This window comes from Paroedura picta, chromosome 2, assembly GCF_049243985.1.
Source record: "Paroedura picta isolate Pp20150507F chromosome 2, Ppicta_v3.0, whole genome shotgun sequence".
Lineage (NCBI taxonomy): Eukaryota > Metazoa > Chordata > Lepidosauria > Squamata > Gekkonidae > Paroedura > Paroedura picta.
Window position 1 is genome coordinate 99104701 of NC_135370.1, and position 17407 is coordinate 99122107.

Genomic DNA, 17407 nt, shown 5'->3' on the forward strand with positions numbered 1-17407 from the left:
AGAGATCGTTTTTTCGGGAGAAAATGGCTGCTTTGGAGGGTCTGGGATTGTACCCTGCTGAGGCTCTTCCTCTCCTCCAACACTGCCCTCCCCTGGCTCCACCCCAAAATCTCCAGGAATTTCCTAACTTTGGGTTGGTAACTCTAATTTTATTACGCAGTCATCTGTACAGAAAGAGGGGCAGTTTAAAAAATGAAATGTGTTTTTTTTAATAATGTGATTTTAGAGCAAATGCTCAGAGAACCCTAAAAATGCCTATTCAAGATCATATTCGTTTATTGGATTAACCACCACTCTACATGGCACAGCACACCAAACAGCAAGCCTTGGAAGAGAAACCTGAGCGAAGATTCTAGTCTTGTTAGCAAATTCCATGGCAGTTGGTGGGAGCATCCAGGCTGAGAGAGGAGGGATAGCAGGAGGGCAGTTGGGGTCTCCAGGAAAAGACCCTAATTATTCCACGGCAGCTGTTCCAAAAGCCGGCACCTTTATGTTCTGGTTGAATTGTCATTAGAGGACTGTCCAGTTGAGCTGAAGAGTAACCTAAAACCCCAAAAGATTCAGTAAGTGCTGTTGTAACCATTCCCTTCATAAACAATATTGACATGTATAAAAAGCATGAGGGGGGGGTATGTGTGCTCTGGACGAACAAGTCATATCCCTCGATCCCTGGTAGGTCATATAATAGACCTGATTGGTGCAGTCTACGTTTCCTGTAATCTTACCTTTCGTGGGCATTTCTGTTCCATCGCACTGTTGACAAATGTGACAATATGACTGGTGCGAGTTCTGCAGTTTTCATTGCTGGCTTTCTACTGAAAGAAGAACTCAGGGCCTTTTCATAGACTCTTCCAATTGCTTTGGATATTTATCTATTAATTATTTATTTATTTATTGTATTTATATCCGTACTAGAGTGCTTAGGCGGCAGCACTAGACTGCAGGCAAACAACCATTATCTGACACCAGCGTGGAATGACAAACAATGTTAATCAAAAAGCCAATCTCAAAAAGCCACGGAACCTTCATCTGTAAAATCAGCACCCCTCCCTGATCTCCACATCATAGCTTCTTCCATATGAAGAAGCAGCCAGACTAATTGTATTATTGGGGGGGGGGGGATCCCACAGAAAACGATTGCCCTGATCCTGAAAAGGAGATCCGAGCCTGTAAGCATCCTCCATATCTGCTAGGTGCACATCTATGTTTTTGCCATGGAAATGGAGCTGATCATCTGTATCCAGCCATTGCTGTTAGAAAGGGCTGGTTGTCACTGTTCTCCACAGATTCTAGTGGCAAACAGAAAGAGTACCACAACATACGGTCAAATGTGGAAATACAGTTATCTTCTTTTATGTTTTATCAGAATAATAACATCTATTTTCTCCCATTTGAAGGGGTCCAGAATGAAAAACTACCATGACAACTAGAAAGTTCAAGATGCCTTCGGTTTGTTACTGGAGAACTTTCTCTAGATTGTGTTTTCTTCTAGCACTGCTTACTATACTTCTGGTTATTATCTGGAAGGAAAGCAAAAGGCAATGCCAATGTCCAGGTGCAGAAAAAACTGAATTACAGGTGAATAACTCCAGGTTCCCCCACATCTCTATTTCACAGAAACTATATTTAGCTACAAGTATATTAAATGTTCAAAACAAAACAAATGCAATGTGCACAGCAGGATTTGGGGGGTTGTTTTTGGTTTACTGAGGAATGTCTAGGGGAAGGGCAATTTAAATGTTGCCAAATGCAGAAAATGACAAAAAGTTATAGGATAGGGCACATGCAGGTAATAATAAAAATAATACTATTTTGTGTTCAAGGATACAGAAGAAAAGAGCATCAACCTAGAAAATATTATATGGAAGATGCCACAAAATCAAAATTTCACTGTTATAGCAAACGTGCTGGGACCTTTACCGATTCCATATAAATATCTCTTGGGATCTCCTCCAATTAAAAGAAGTAAGTCTTTGCTGATGACAGCAACATGTATGGGAAACAAAAGAATTTAAATGAAAGAGCAACTGATTCAACAGCTATGCTGGAAGCCACCTAAGAATCTCCTTAATGTGAAATGCCCTTCACTTGACACAGTTTACTGTATGCTTTATGTTTTGAGTGATTGCTTTCCCAGACCCATTATGCACGGGCCAGAATGCCCACGCTAGCAATGGCAGGGCATTGTGGAAAATCCCCAGTTATGCAAACGCCCGCCACCAGCGCAGGCATGGTCCAGCCCAGGGCCACGGAAGGCCCATGTTATAGAAACGTGGGAACTTCCGCAGCTTCCTGGATGCTGCAGGAGCCTGCAGGGGCTGGCCGGCCCTGTGTATAACTGCCAGCACCCGGCCCCAACCTAGAGGCGTCCCCCTGCCCCCGCCAAAGTGTGTGGAGGGGGCCTGGCCCCCCCACTCCCCTGGCCGCTACTGCTTACCCTGCTGTAGTAGCTGCCGCCATGCATAAAGGGTCTAATTGAGTCCTAAATAGTTCAAAAGGACTTATTACACAGCTTATGATAGAAGAAGAAGAAGAAGAAGAGTTGGTTCTTATATGCCGCTTTTCTCTACCCGAAGGAGGCTCAAAGCGGCTTACAATTGCCTTCCCATTCCTCTCCCTCCACAGAGACCCTGTGGGGTGGGTGAGGCTGAGAGAGCCCTGATATCACTGCTCTGTCAGAACAGCTTTATCAGTGCCGTGGCAAGCCCAAGGTCACCCAGCTAGCTGCATGTGGGGGAGTGCAGAATCGAACCCAGATTAGAAGTCTGCACTCCTAACCACTACACCAAACTGCTGAAATGTATGCCATAAAGGTAGGCCTGCCATTTCCTTTCTGTAGTCGGTAAACTCTGGTCTCAGGCCAAATCCCCCACCCTTGAGAAATGCTCAAGGAGCAATGCTCTAGAAGGCTCCCCCTTCCTCTGTGGTTTTTACTATACAGATTAAAGGAAATTCATAGAGTGTCCCAAAAAAGTGATGCTGTGTCTTCCCCAAACTCTGACCTCCCAGACACTGCCCTTAAAATCTCCTGGCATTTGCCAAGGCAGTGCTGGTGAGCCTAAACATAAAACACAGGGGAAATGGCATCAGTTGGAAACCATGGAGAAGAGCTTGCCCCTTAACACAAGAGTGGGAGTGAGAGTAAGCCCTCCGCCCCCCCATTCCCTCTCCTTATTGCAACCTTCTCCCATTGTGTGGGAGGTTTTGCAGAACACTGCAGGCAGGGGGCAGTGGACGACACCACCTATGAACACCTGCCTTTGTGAAGATTTACACAAAAAACTGTCTAGAATATTCAAGTTGCTCTAGTGGAAGCTTGCTTCCCAGGACCATTTCAAGTTGGGAAAGCAGCACTTATGAGAACTAATGACCCTTCCCTCTCCCACCTAGTCCCAGTCCAAATCAGAGTCCCTTGTAGTTTTCAGAGGAAACTCATGCTTGGGTGCTCCGGATTTGGAGCCTCCCAGTATCACATGCCATCTAGCCCTTCCAAGGTCTCTTCATACCTGCAAGCTGTCAGGCTGGTGGCCTCTCACAAGACAACCACGAGCTTGAAGCTCTGCACTGTAAGCAGCAGGCATGGGGCCAGCTCCGCATGGGGTTCAGGCAGCCTTTGCTACCACTGCGGTCTCTTGGAAAGAAGGGCTTGCACCAGACCAGCATGGAGCTGATCATAAGACCATCCCTGAGAGCTGGTGGTGTATAACAAAGAAGATCTGAAGTAGAAGTCTCTGTCTTGAGTGTTACCTTTCCTACAAACTCATGACTAGTCTAGTCATTCTCTTTCATCCTGATAATGACTGAAATACTGCATTTGAAGGACTTTTGGTCATGTGGTATGTTGTAGATGTCATGCGCAACTAACTTTTTCTTTTGCCTCTTCTAGAATTCTTGACCATTGGGATCTCTGCTGTCTACAGAGAGAGTGAGCATTATTTGCTGAAGACCCTGGAGTCCATTTTCAGAAACAGCAGGCCAGAAGGACTAAGCCTGATAACAGTCGTTATATACCTAGCCAATAATGATTCTAAATTAAATGAGCAAAGTGCCAAGGAAATTGAGGCTCAGTTTGGTGAGCATGTGAATGAAGGGCGACTCCTTGCTATTGAAAGCTCTTTAACTAGTTACCCATCTTTAAGCTACATGAAAGAAATTTTCTTTGATATTCAGGAAAAAGCTCAGTATCGATCCAAACAAAATGTGGACTACGCTTATTTACTTAACTTTTGTGCCAATCTCTCTCAGTATTATTTGATGCTGGAAGATGATGTTGTCTGTGCCAACAATTTTGTGTCGGCTATACAAAATTATGTCCAAAGTGAGGTGAAATCTTGGACCACTGTAGCCTTTTCAAGCCTGGGCCACATAGGAAAGCTTTATCATAGTTCAGACCTTATTAAACTGGCCCGGTTCCTCTTGATGTTCTATGATCAGATGCCTGGCCACTGGCTTGTTAAGCTTTTCCATCAATCCCAGAATCAAAAAGATCTTATAATCTTTAGGCCTTCTCTCTTCCAGCACGTAGGCAGGGTTTCTTCATTTCATAATATGGAAGTCCTGTTGCAAGACTCAGAGTTTCAAGAAGATAGTGAAGATTTTGGAGATTTCCCTGCTGCTTCATGTTTCACAAACATACCGGTGTTTGCCGATTACTTACCAGAGAAAGTGTGCCCTCCCGCAAAAGGGCTTTTTTGGGGTAAGAACATTACGTCACATAGTTTCTTCACCATTGTTTTTGCAACCCCAATCATTCCTCAAAAGATTAAGATTTGCACAGGGTCAGCTGAATATAACCAGGACATTCTCCATTATGGTTACGTAGAAACTGGTAGACTTAAAATCCATACCCATGATGGTGTAACGTGTTTGCTTTTTGACCGAATTGGGGATTTTAGCAATGGGCTCTTTGAAATGAAAGATATCAATAGCATGGATGATATAGATTGCCTTCGAATACAAGCCACAGCTCCACAAAAACAATGGCTACAAATAAGGAGAATTAATATTTGGGTGAAGAATGATTAATGTTCCCTTTCTGTTTTACGGCACTCACCAGTTTGATGTTCCAAAAAGCAAAAGTAAAGATTGATGCCTATGTCTACATCTCTGCTCTTTGTTTCCTGTAACAAATAAAGAAGTCAAGTTTCTCCTTAATGAAAAACATGGATAACAAAGCAATAAATCAACCTTTTAAAAATCATGCAGTTATGCTTCTGAGTGCTTTTTACACATTAAGAAATCATAGATACATAACCTGGTTAACAGGTAGGATTGCCAGCTCTGGGTTGGGAAAAACCTGGAGGCTTTGGGGGTGGAGCCTGGAGTGGGAGGGGTTTGGGGAGAGAGAGACTTCAGTGGAATGTAAGCTGTACTGTCCACCTTCTAAGCATCCATTTTTTCCAGGGGAACTTGTGTAGCGGTTGGGGTAGTGGTTAGGAGCACCAACTTCTAATCTGATTACCTGATTCCCCACTCCCGCACAAGCAGCCAACTGGGCAACCTTGGGCTTGCCACAGCACTGATAAGGCTGTTCTGACTGAGCAGTAATATCAGGTCTCTCTCAGCCTCACCCACCTCACAGGGTGTCTGTTGTGGGGAGAGGAAAGGGAAGGTGACTGTAAGCCGCTTTGAGACTCCTTCTGGTAGAGAAAAGTGGCATGTAAGAACCAACTCTTCCTTGACTACTTCTTCTATGCTACCTGGAGGTGAGCTGTAATTCTGGAGAATCCCCCACCTGATGTAGCAACTTGGCTGACTTGTACTGTACCATATGATTTTATTGGCAATTTTTTAAACAAGGTAGGTTGCCAGGTCTTTCGTTCACCTTCCCCATTTACCTGAGCTTGGGAACGGCATGATCAGGTGTGCATGGCTAACATGGCAAACCTGTGCTGGATTTTGGAAAAGTCACAGGAATATCAGAAGGATGTCTACATCTATCGACTACAAGAAAGCTGTTGATTGTGTGGATCACAACAAATTGTGGGAAGCCCTGCAAATGTGAGGGTCCCAGTGCATTTGATCAAACTGATGCAATAGCTCTACTCAAACCAGGAAACCACTGTATGTACACTAGTGGTGACACTGAGTGGTTCAAAATAAAGGAGCACAACCTAGGTTTTATTCTTTCCCCCTTCAAGTTTAACTTGTATGCTGAGATCATTATGAGAGAGATTTAACTCAAAGACTCAGACACTGGAATTAAGATTGGTGAAAGGAATATACATATTTTTTGGTATGCTGCTGTCACTACCTTCTAGCCAGAAACTATGGATGGCCTAGAACACCTGATTTCAAAGGTAAATGAAGTATGAAAGAAATCTGGACAAAAATAATGACCACTGCAAAAAAAACAGACATGCCACAACAACAATTGGTGGTGAAGAAATCAAATGCGTTCAAGAATTCATTTTTCTTGGACAATAAATTGATGTGAATGGTGGTTGCACTATGGAAATAAAATATTGAATTGTTCTGGGTCACTCATCAATTACAAATTTAAACTGAATGTGGAAAAGCAAAGACAGAAGCTTGACTACCAACTGTAGTTTAGTTAGATCTATCATACTTCCGATATGGATGATGAAAAAATCAGACAAGAGAAGAATCAATTTGTTTGGACTCTGGTGTTGGAGAAGGCTTCTGTGGGTTCCATGGATGGCAAAAGTCACAAACAAGCACATAAAGTCTGATATGTATGACTGGTAGGCAAAATCACAAAACTCTGACTCACTTACTTTGGCCATATCATGCAATGGAGAAAGCAATTATGCTAGGATGGGTCAGTGGAAATAGGAAACCAGGCTGACAAAGAACACAGTGGTTAAATACAATCAAAATGGACAATGGCCAGAACATTACACAGCTGGGGGAGGCAGCACAGGATTGGGGATTTTGGTGACAGCTCTGCCATGGGATCACCAAGAGTTGGAAATGACTGAATGGCTGACAACAACAGGAGGAACTAGATCTATAGATTTGGGTCTTATCAGGGCCAGACTGGGAAACTGCAGCATTCATCCCCTTGTGAGGCATCAGACACGAAAGCTGCAGAAAATGTAGTGAATAAATGAAAAAATGAAAACCCCTATTCAAATAATCCGAAGTAAGAAACAATCAGACCATAGGACTGTAGGACCTCATGTCCAATTTCAACAAACTAAACATGCTTGGGAAATTATCAGATTGCCCTCTCTGGTTGCTGCACTGGCACTGAATCCACTTGACTGGTGACCTGGATGGTGCAGTATGCTGGGAAGGGAATGGTGAGTAAGGAATGGAATACATCTTGTACACCTCAGGAGTTCTTGCAGTTTTGACGATTTTGTCATTTCTGCTTTTTCCGCAGTCCACTAGAGGGCAGCAATTCTGCATCACTTGACTCCCAGACTGACCTGTTTTCCTGCAGCTCTAATAACTGCATTTTGGGATAATGTATTTGTGATGTGCAATTCACAGCTATTACCAATAATAGAAAATAAAACATCAGGATGAGGGCAAAGTGATTATGTACAAGTTGGCTTGAATGAAGAGACTATTGTTTACGCTCGATGTATTATGTAAGCTTTAAAATACATTTTGACACATGACCTATGCAATATAGAGATTTCCATCAATACAGATAACAAGGGCAATACACAATTCACGCTTGCACCCTTTAATCAGAACCAACAACTGGAATCTTTTTAAAACAGCACAGCATTGCAATTACAGCACGTCCTTGGCTCTCTCTTCAGCAGTGAATTGTGGTTGTTACCTGTGGCCTTCTTGCCAGGAAAGAAGGGGAATATTTTCCGAAGATGGCTTCTCTTCACAAAGACCGTTTATGCACTGGAGGTTTCATGCCAGGCTGCAGGCTGGAGTTTTAGTCATGGCTGGTTGCCCCACCTCTTCCTGCACCCACCTGGGGTAGCATTTGGCCTGGTGCACCTTATCCGCTCCCAATTTGTGCTCCTGCACAGGAGTTGGGGCACTGAAGTTCCCAGTGCATAAATGGTCTCAGTGACACCGGCAAGTGTGAAGGAGGCTTGAACCCCAATTAGAAGGATCAAAAAGCAAGCAAAATGAAAAGCTTTTGTAGGAAGCCTCAGAGCACTGCTGCCAGAGTAGGTAACCCTAATCTAGGGAGACGAGTGGCCTAACTCATATTTCCTTGGCTCTTGCTTTCACAGAGAGCGGGTCCACTATTCTGATTCCTACAACAGCCAGCCTGATTTCATGGGAGCCTCAGAAGCAGGTTTTCATTAATGGCTACGTGCCCCACCTTCCTGCTTTCAAAGGGGCCTAATAATATCACATTTCAAGACGGTTAAGACCAACAAAAACACAGAATTAAACAATTAAAACCAGAGCTAAAGCATTAAGAGAACAGTTAAAACATTGGACAAGAAGCAGGGATATGTTCTTCTCCTAACCAAGCCCACCGATATCCAAATCTCCTTCTGAAGACCTGGGTGGAAGACGTAGACCTAGAGAATCAAGATGTTCCCGCAGTCCTTTCCTACAAACAATTTGTTTCAAAGCTTTTTTTACAATAGATATTGCTTCTTGGAACTTTGGGAAAAGAAGATTCAATTGATCTTTTACAGAAATCGCAGGGAATTAGCCCAATGGGGAAGCCATTTTGGAGTAGCAATATGGATTTGTGTGGTCAAGACCCTTTTTCCAACATGGCCTGCCAACAAAAGCCACCCATTGCTCATTCAGCAAAGCCATACACTAGCCTGCGCATAAAGCACATGACCAATGTTCTTCTTGGGCAGCATTTTAATGGGGTTCAGGGCTGCAGGAGAATGCTGGGCTCAATTTCATGCTATTCCAAGCCATAGGGGAATGTTTGCCCTCCCCAGGGCAAAGCACATAGATCTTTGCTGCACACCTATATCCTCTTATTTGTGGAGAGGATTTGTTTGTACCAGTAATGTGCTCAGAATGCTTTGAAAATGTATCTTTTAATGCAATGACGGAAGGGATTGATTACAAGCATTTCTTGCTGAATGCCAGAGGCTCTGGAAACACTGTGTTCAGCATTTTATGAAATGATCCATCTTCAAAGGTATTTTCCAGCACTGATGGAAAAGGAAGAAAAAACACAGGAATGCTAATGGGGATTCTGAATCAATGCCTGATTCGACAACATGTAGACAATGGCTTTTCAACTGCCTCACTTAGGCGTTGTCTTCCTTCCTCATTTCTCTCCAGGGAATCCTAGCCCTTGTTTCAAACATACCAGATTTCCTGTTGACCAGATCCAACTTGGTGGCCAGTTCCTATGAACCCTTCATTGAGGAAGTAGATCCCAGAATCAGGCATGCAAGTGCCAAAATAAGGGTACAATCTGTCTTGGAACTTTTTACTGCCTGAAGAAGTCACAGATTACAATCAGTACAATCTGTCTCCTCCAGCAAGTGAAGGGATTCTGAGGCACAACTATTTGATATTGTTTACCTGGATTTTAGCAGGGCTTTTGACACAGTTCCCTATGATGCTGCAGTGGTTAAACTGGAGGACTGCAGGCTGGATTTTGGGTGGGTTAGGTGGATAGGGAACTGATCAGAAAACTGTACCCAATAGTAGTTGTCAATGGAATTTCATCAGATTGCAGGAGGCCGAGGAAGCAGCTGGCTGATGGGGGTTAAGGAGCCCGCAAGTTGGCTTCTTCCTCTCCACACTGCCCTTTAAAGCTGCAGAGAGACTTCTCCCTGACCAATGGGGGGACTTTCTAAACATCGCAATGCCTCCTCGTGTGAGCAGGGCTATATCCAGAGGCTTTAAAACATTCAGCACATTGTCAAAAGTATGTGCACAATTTTATACATTATGCTTAACTGATCCATGTGGATCTCAGGTTCTTCCTAACACTTCCATATAAATATAATGTGTATAATGTTTGGCCTTACTTGCATATGCCTTATCTGGAACAGGTAGTCCCACTGGGTGCAGCAGGCAGATATATAAGGGCCGCTTTAATACAATACACACAATACAAAGCAAACACAAAATTGAATTTTCACTTTGAGGACTTTGAACCAGTCCTTTTGAATATTGGATATAATTTTATGGAAGGTCTGCAACAACCCCCCCCCCCCCACGAGATACAGGTCTGTTCTCAAACATGATCACTTCATACAGGGCTACTCCACAAATGCCATTTCTTGCATCCAAAGATAACTTTTTTTGTAGGGGAAAATGGCACATGAGTACCATATAGTGTAAAGAAATGTGGGTTTTTTTCTGGAATAACATTTGTTTTGAAGCTGCTCCGAAACACTTGTAATTATTGCAAAAGATGGGTTTCCTTTTTTCTCTCAGCAGGGATTATCATGTTCAGGAACTGCTTTCTCTAGCACAGGCCAGCTTGCCAGTTCAACTTACCTATTTTATGCATTTTATGTATACTTAATGATAATGATGTCTTTTCTGCTTCCTAAACAGATTGTGCCAGGAAAAGGCCTATTATTTCTTTCCTCCCATTCTCTATGGCACTTATAATTTTGTATGTGGGTTCAAAACCCTTTGCCTGCAGTTTTCACACTGAGAAGACTGAAGGAGGCATTTCCTAAAGAAGAAGAAGAAGAGGAGGAGGAGGAGGAGGAGGAGGAGTTTTTATACCCCGCTTTTCACTGCCTGAAGGAGTCTCAAAGCAGCTTACAATTGCTTTCCCTTCCTCTTCCCACATTAGACACCCTGTGAGGTGGGTGAGGCTGAGAGAGCCCTGATATTACTGCTCAGTCAGAGCAACTTTATCAGTGACATGGCGAGCCCAAGGTCACCCAGCAGGCCGCATGTGGAGGAGTGGGGAATCAAACTTGGCTCGCCGGATTAGAAGCTGTCGCTCCTAACCACTACACCAAGCTGGTTCTTTAACTTCCTTTGTATTTATCATGCCCACCCACTTCACCCTACTGTTTCCTTGTTTGTTCTGAAGAAAGTTGTGCTTTTATGTATATTTAGAATATCTGACTCTCTCTGTAGTCTGTAGATGACTCTCTAGGTCCCCCTGGAGGCTAACATGCCTAGGCCAAGTCAGCTTCAGGGGAGCATCCTTGGACGGACAGCCATGCCATCCCTGACAAGCATCCCTCCTGCCCCTCTGCCTGCCTCCCTTCTTCCCACCCTCCACGGCCAACCCAGGACCCTGCATTCCTCGCTTTGACTTGTGACTCTTTCCTTGCTGGCCTTGCCTGCAACTGGTCCACACAAGAGGGCCCGCATATACAAATGTGTTGCATCAAGACTTGTGGGGGTTGCCAGTCAATTGCCAGGCTGGCCAATGCAGGCAGCAAGTCATTGAGAGCACAAGTTGGCTAGGGGCCAAGGTGGCCGCACGACATGTGATTCAGGCATGGGAATCACAGCTGCGAGTGGCCCCTGGAACTACTACTATACACATGCTAGTATAAAGGTAAAGGTATCCCCTGTGCAAGCACTGGGTCATGTCTGACCCTTAGGGTGACGCCCTCCAGCGTTTTCTTGGCAGACTCAATACGGGGTGGTTTGCCAGTGCCTTCCCCAGCATTACCGTTTACCCCCCAGCAAGCTGGGTACTCACATGCTAGTATATAGTGTTTTAAACAGTATTCAGCTTCTTCAGAAGATTGTCTGGATTTTCTTCCAGAATAATTTTTTTTCTGATGAGATTGATTTTTATCCACAGCAAAGCCCAACTAGCTAAAGCAATCAAGCTGACATGAAGGTAGTATGTAATAGTTAGCAGACAGCAACATGAGCCGTTAAATTCAAGCTCTTTGGGAAATGAGAAATTCCCAGTTGCAAAGAATGGCCCAAAAAAAGCCTGGCTAGAGGACTGTCTCAGCAGTGCTCTGCATATGGCTATTGACGGAGGGGTTAGAGTTTCACGATGTGCAATCTAACTAGGAGCAGCAGATTTCCCGAGGCAACCCAAGTTGATCATTCTCTTTTATGCTTTCAAGAACAAATAGGTATGAAACAAAATAAAACAACCATGAAAGAAGGATACGACAGCTCAAGTAGCCTCTTCACTATTCAAATAGCTCAAAGCCCAGGCAGGTTCTCCAAGAGCCTGTAACTGATCTGATTAATGGCCTTATTGTGCCTTCAGTCTCGCAATGATGTTTGTCTCTCACCATTACAAAAACAAGTGCAAGGCGCCCATCCCTAAGTCTCGTAAAATAAGATTAACAGGAACCCAGGGAGAGGCACCAAACAAATGGTGTTGCTGCTTGGGAAAGGAACAAAGAGGAGCTTCAGGACAGGCTGACACTGAGCTTCAGCCCACCCTGATGCATCCCACACAAACAATATTATTTTCCCCCAGAGTGGATACATTTCCTTATGGGTATCAGTATTTTCCGCCCAGAAAGATTCAAGTGGGTAGCCATGTTGGTCTGAAGTAGGACAAAAAGAATTGAGTGCATGCACTTGAAAGCTCACATCTTGAATCAATCTTTGTTGGTCTTAATGTGCTATTGGACTCAAAGTTTATTTTTTCAGAAGATATTCCAAGCCTTCAAAAAAAGATTTTTACAAATGAGACTGATGGGAGCCCAGTAGGGTTTTCAAAGCAAGAGCTGCGATTGCCTGCCTCCCTGGCATGACCCTGGTACTAATAATAGCCAGAGCCAATCTTGCTTAGATTTTGAGATCTGAGGAGATCAAGCTAGCCTAGGCCATCCAAATCAGGACAGAGGACTGTGTACTTATGTCCCATTTACTTCAATAGGTGTGCTTGACTTTGCAATGAATTGTGAATAGAAGCCTTCTGCTGTCATTCACTTTTTTTTACTTTAAGATAAAAGATAGATTCCCTGGCCTGGATAGTCCAGACTTGCCTAATTTCGTCAGATCTTAGAAGCTAAGCAGTTCAGCTCTAGTTAGTACTTGGATGGGAGACCACAAAAGAAGTCTAGGATGCCACACAGTGGTAGTCAATGGCAAGCCACCTCCAACACAATAACTTGGCTGCAATTTAACAGCAAACCAAACCAAAATGATATCTATTTTTACTGGGTACCTGCTTATCAAAATAAGTGCGATATCTAATAAAAATGTAAGAATAGGTCAAGAAACATTCCAAAAGGAAAAATAAAAGAATTCCAAATTTATTCCTCCTAAAGGTAAAAGGTAAAGGTCTCCCCTGTGCAAGCACTGGGTCATGTCTGACCCTTGGGGTGACGCCCTCTAGCTTTTCATGGCAGACTCAATACGGGGTGGTTTGCCAGTGCCTTCCCCAGTCATGACCGTTTACCCCCCAGCAAGCTGGGTACTCATTTTACCGACCTCGGAAGGATGGAAGGCTGAGTCAACCTTGAGCCGGCTGCTGGGATTGAACTCCCAGCCTCATGGGCAGACAGCTTCAGGCAGCATTTCTGCTGCCTTACCACCCTGTGCCACAAGAGGCTCTTTATTCCCCATATCAAAAAAGGTGGTGTGAGGGGGGACACAGGGAATTCTGGGAGGCTAAGTGGTTACCCACCCCCTCTAAAAGAGCAATTAAATCCCAAAACTTTATTAGAAGTACTAACCAGTTCCATCCCAAAGGCCCTTTTGGAAGTATGAATGGCATGTCACTTATCAGCAAGGCCAAGGAACTAAAATCAGGAGACTCAAAGCATTCAGGACCTATTAACATCAGTTATACTGCCTCAGGCTTGCTCATTCTCCAGTGTAACTTATGCGTTAACCGTGCCCTTCTGTACTCTATATTAGCAATCTGGGGAGTAACTACACAAAAGAACGTGTGGGCATATAACATGCCATCAAGTTGCAGCCAAATTATTTTGACCCCATAGGGTTTCCAAGGCAGGTCGTTAAGCACAGGTGATTTGCCATGGCCTCCCTTATTGGTCTCCCATCCAAGTACCAACCCCAGTTAGCTTCCCAGATCTGACAAGATCCACATCCTCATAACAAAAGCATAAATAAACACATATATGACATTAAAAAGCACTGTATTCAGCAACATACTGTTGTTCATCTAAAGGTTACTGTTTTTCTGTTAAAGAACTTGAAAGGAAGCATCCAACATGAAAGAGGATCAACACTGTCTCTCCCCCGTTTCCTCACATTACAGGTGCTAATAGCTCCACTTGACCCACCCTTTGCAGATGTTAATTTGTTCTGCTTATCAGGTTTCATAACGCACATTACTTGATTAAATCTAATTGTATGTTAATCTGACCCTGCCTTTTATCAACACCTGGGATTGGTCCTCACCCACTCTGAATGGATTGATTCTCTTTTATTAGCTATTGTTTCCTTGTAACATCTCCTGTCTTTCTGTTGCGTGTCACTTTGAATATAATATTTGCTATGTTTATACCCTTCATGCGTATGATGATCTGCAGCACAGTATAATTCATTCAGCCTTACATGGTATCCTAATTTCCCTTCTGATGTTTCTTTTCCTTTCGAGGCTCTCCTGTCTTGCTACTTGTCCAGCACAGAACAGAGCAGCTATGATGTGCATGAGTTCCCCAAGGATGAAAGAAAAACTCCACCTTCCTAGGGGTCAGAATGCTAGACTGGAGAAGCCTCCATAGTGGTTCAACAAGGGTTGCTAATTGCAGCTATAGCTGCACCATCTCAAACCATCCAGCAGGCAATGCCATTGACTCTCTTTGCCCCCTTTCCCTCTAGGCAGCCTCAATCATAGTAGTGCAAGTCATACATGGACACGACGTGCCTTTTCTGCACCATATTTAAAGATGGTTTGCTGGCTCAAGTAAGCAGGAAGCTCTGAGCATGAGCAGGGCACCTCAGAGCTGTATTTTTACCTCTTCTTTTCTGTGCTGATTATGATAATTTGTGAGTATGGAAATTGGCATGCATCCCGCAGCCCTAACGTCAGCCTTCTCCATTCCAGGACAGTATAAGCTGTTGGGCATTCTGCTCCCTTTGTAATTCTGAATGTGCCAGGTGTGGGGTATAATGAATCTGGAAGCCCTTTCCCTCTATTCCTAATACATCTCCTATCCCCACCTCAAACTCTTTTGGCTATAAAGTCATCATGGTCCAGTGTCTACCTCTCTAGATCTTTTGTTCACAGCAAACCCACACACTGCTTTGGGGAAGAAGGGGCTTGAAATGACAGGAGCGACTGAGTAGTTTCACAGTTTCTCCCGGGGTCTCCGCCCATCTTTTCCAAACAGACAGTTGGGTATATCATCCTTCCAGTCTGCAACCAATCCCAGTTTGGAGGGCTGCATCTCTGAAAGCCCATCAGCCATGTTGCTCCATGGCTCTTTATGGCTGACAACTGGAGGAATTAAAACCTGTCAACCTGCTCCTCTTGATGGAGAAGTCTTAATGTCTGTTTCCCCATAGTTATCACTATAAATATATGGGCTTTCTTCCTATATGCAATATATGGAGTTTGTAGCTATCTTCACATTTCTACATGTTTTCCTTTGAGGCCAACTGCCTCTCAGTTACATTTACAGGCAAACAAATAAAACACATGGAATTTTTAAGAAGCAATTTGCATGTCCTCGCTTATCAGTTCTCCTTTTTTGGTCCTTCCTCCCCCAGATGCAGCTCTTGTCAGCATTTTGAGGGCAATGGGCGAGGGGTGTTCATGGCTTTTGGTGTCCCCACATGTTTTTAAATACAATTTCTTTTGACATGGTAGGATAGGTACTTGGCCATCAGGTTTGCTACTAGATGGAACAAGCTGGTGTGGGAATGGGCTAAAGTAATAGCGAATCCCTCCATCAACCAGCCCAGCCTTTTCCCTCTGCCCTTTTAACCATCTCTTCCCCTAATAGTTTACATTTCCTGGGCATGCTTAGTGCTGATCCACCATTGGTGGTGGGGTCTTCACCAAATTTAACTTACAAAATCCATCACTCAGTATGGAGAAACTGCCAACTCATCTGCAGATAGACTGGTTTTACTGCTGTTATGATTGCTATAAGCTGCTCAATTTACTACTGGAGTAAAATTATATGGAACTATGATAATCTATGTTGCTAACCACACTGGCCATCTCAGGCCTCTCAGTTTTCTCTATCAGCTTTCCTCCGAATGCTTAGCAACCACTGGAGACTGTCAGGCCGCTTCATGGCCTCGACCTGCCTTGTCTTATCTCTTAATACCTTCCTGCTCAACACTGTCAGTCTTACAAGCCTAACATATACATTGCCTTAGTGTTCTCGGTCCACCCTCTTTCTGTCTCATACACCCTTCCTGTCCAGACTCATTCCCAGACCTGTTCTATTACATCTCTCTTCTGTGCCATTTATCCAGCTGATCAGATGATCTGGCTGCTACCTGCCCTGCTTGGTGTCTGCACACCAGCAATTGTACATAAGGAAGGAGGAAGTCTTCTGGTTCAAAGTATTCAGCCTCTAGGAAAAATGAGTTTTGCTTCCACCCTGGCTGTGGATTACTGTTTGTATCTTTCAATGAGCTGCTTCTGTTGGACAATTCCTAGCGTGCCCTGAACTAGCCTCTTGTAGAAGACAGCACAGTGCAACCCAGTGGGCTTAATCCACCCTCCCTCCCCCACCGGAGCTCTGGGGATTTAAATATGAAAATATGTCTCGGTCTGTCCATGTCTCTTCCCCCCCCCCTTTATCTCTTTCTCTCTCCCTCTCTTTCTGCCTGTCTTCCTGTTTCTCTCTCCCCCCCCACCTGCCCGCTCTATTTATTTATTTATTTATTTATTTATTTATTTATTTATTAGATTTTTATACCACCCTCTCATACGGCTCAGGGCGGTTCACATAAAACATTGCAGGGGTAATACGTAGAACAGTCTAAATGTATAACGCAGACATAAATAACATATCAACAATAGTCGAACAGTGGCTTCAAACAGAATGACAACTTAGACAAAAAACCCAGGTGGGTCAGGCTGTTTCAGGTCTTGGAGGGGGTGTCTGAGGGGGGACGAGTAGATGTTGTTGGGTCGGTCGGCCTCAAGCAAATGCCTGGTGGAGGAGCAGGCCCTGTGGAATTGTGGGAGTTCAGGCAGAGCCCTGATATTGCATTGTGAAGCAGCCACAATTCACCCAGAGATCCTCCTCACAAATTTCTCTCTCCGTCTCGCTCCATCCCTCCCCCCTTTATCTTCCTTCCTGTTTCTCTCTTTCCCACCCCTCTCTGTTCCTCTTGCTGTCTCTCTCTGTCCCTCTACCTCTGTTTCCCCCCTCTCTCTTTCTCTCTCCCTCTCTCTGTGTCCCTCTCCCTCGATCTCTCTTTCTCTGTCCCATTCTCTCTCTATTCCCTCCTCTCCTGCACACTCTCTGTATCTGTGGTAGTATCTGTATCTTGCAGGTAGTCGCCAGCACACTGGGGGGAGGGGGGAGGCATACCGGACTTCATGGGTGTCTTGCAGTTGGATGTCTTTCTGTTTTTTGTGCTGACAGCTGTCCAGGCTTTCCTCAGCAGAACTTGGCTGATCAAAGGTTCTCCCGTCCTTCAA

At 44.2% G+C, this 17407-nt stretch overlaps 1 protein-coding gene and 1 long non-coding RNA gene across 2 annotated transcripts in view; one reads left to right on the forward strand and one right to left on the reverse strand.

Annotated features, from left to right (window-relative positions):
- The first annotated feature begins 357 nt into the window (after positions 1 to 357).
- Positions 358 to 5200, forward strand: LOC143830037 (alpha-1,3-mannosyl-glycoprotein 4-beta-N-acetylglucosaminyltransferase C-like). The gene is made up of 4 exons (XM_077321842.1): positions 358 to 563; positions 1398 to 1578; positions 1824 to 1965; positions 3887 to 5200. The coding sequence occupies exons 2-4, from the start codon at positions 1420 to 1422 to the stop codon at positions 5023 to 5025; spliced, it is 1440 nt and encodes a 479-aa protein (XP_077177957.1). The 5' UTR covers positions 358 to 563; positions 1398 to 1419; the 3' UTR covers positions 5026 to 5200.
- Positions 5054 to 17407, reverse strand: part of LOC143830038 (uncharacterized) — a 110698-nt gene continuing 98344 nt past the window's right edge. The window contains exon 3 of the long non-coding RNA XR_013228327.1: positions 5054 to 5120. This is a non-coding gene — a long non-coding RNA (uncharacterized LOC143830038). The remainder of the gene's footprint in view (positions 5121 to 17407) is intronic.

What these genes read in the sequence shown, in the direction of transcription:
- LOC143830037 (XM_077321842.1), top strand. Translation starts at nt 1,420, where the DNA reads ATGACAACTAGAAAGTTCAAGATGCCTTCGGTTTGTTACTGGAGAACT. An exon ending in CAGAAAAAACTGAATTACAG is followed by an intron (nt 1,579 to 1,823) that starts GTGAATAACTCC and finishes TTTGTGTTCAAG; the next exon opens with GATACAGAAGAAAAGAGCAT. An exon ending in ATCTCCTCCAATTAAAAGAA is followed by an intron (nt 1,966 to 3,886) that starts GTAAGTCTTTGC and finishes TGCCTCTTCTAG; the next exon opens with AATTCTTGACCATTGGGATC.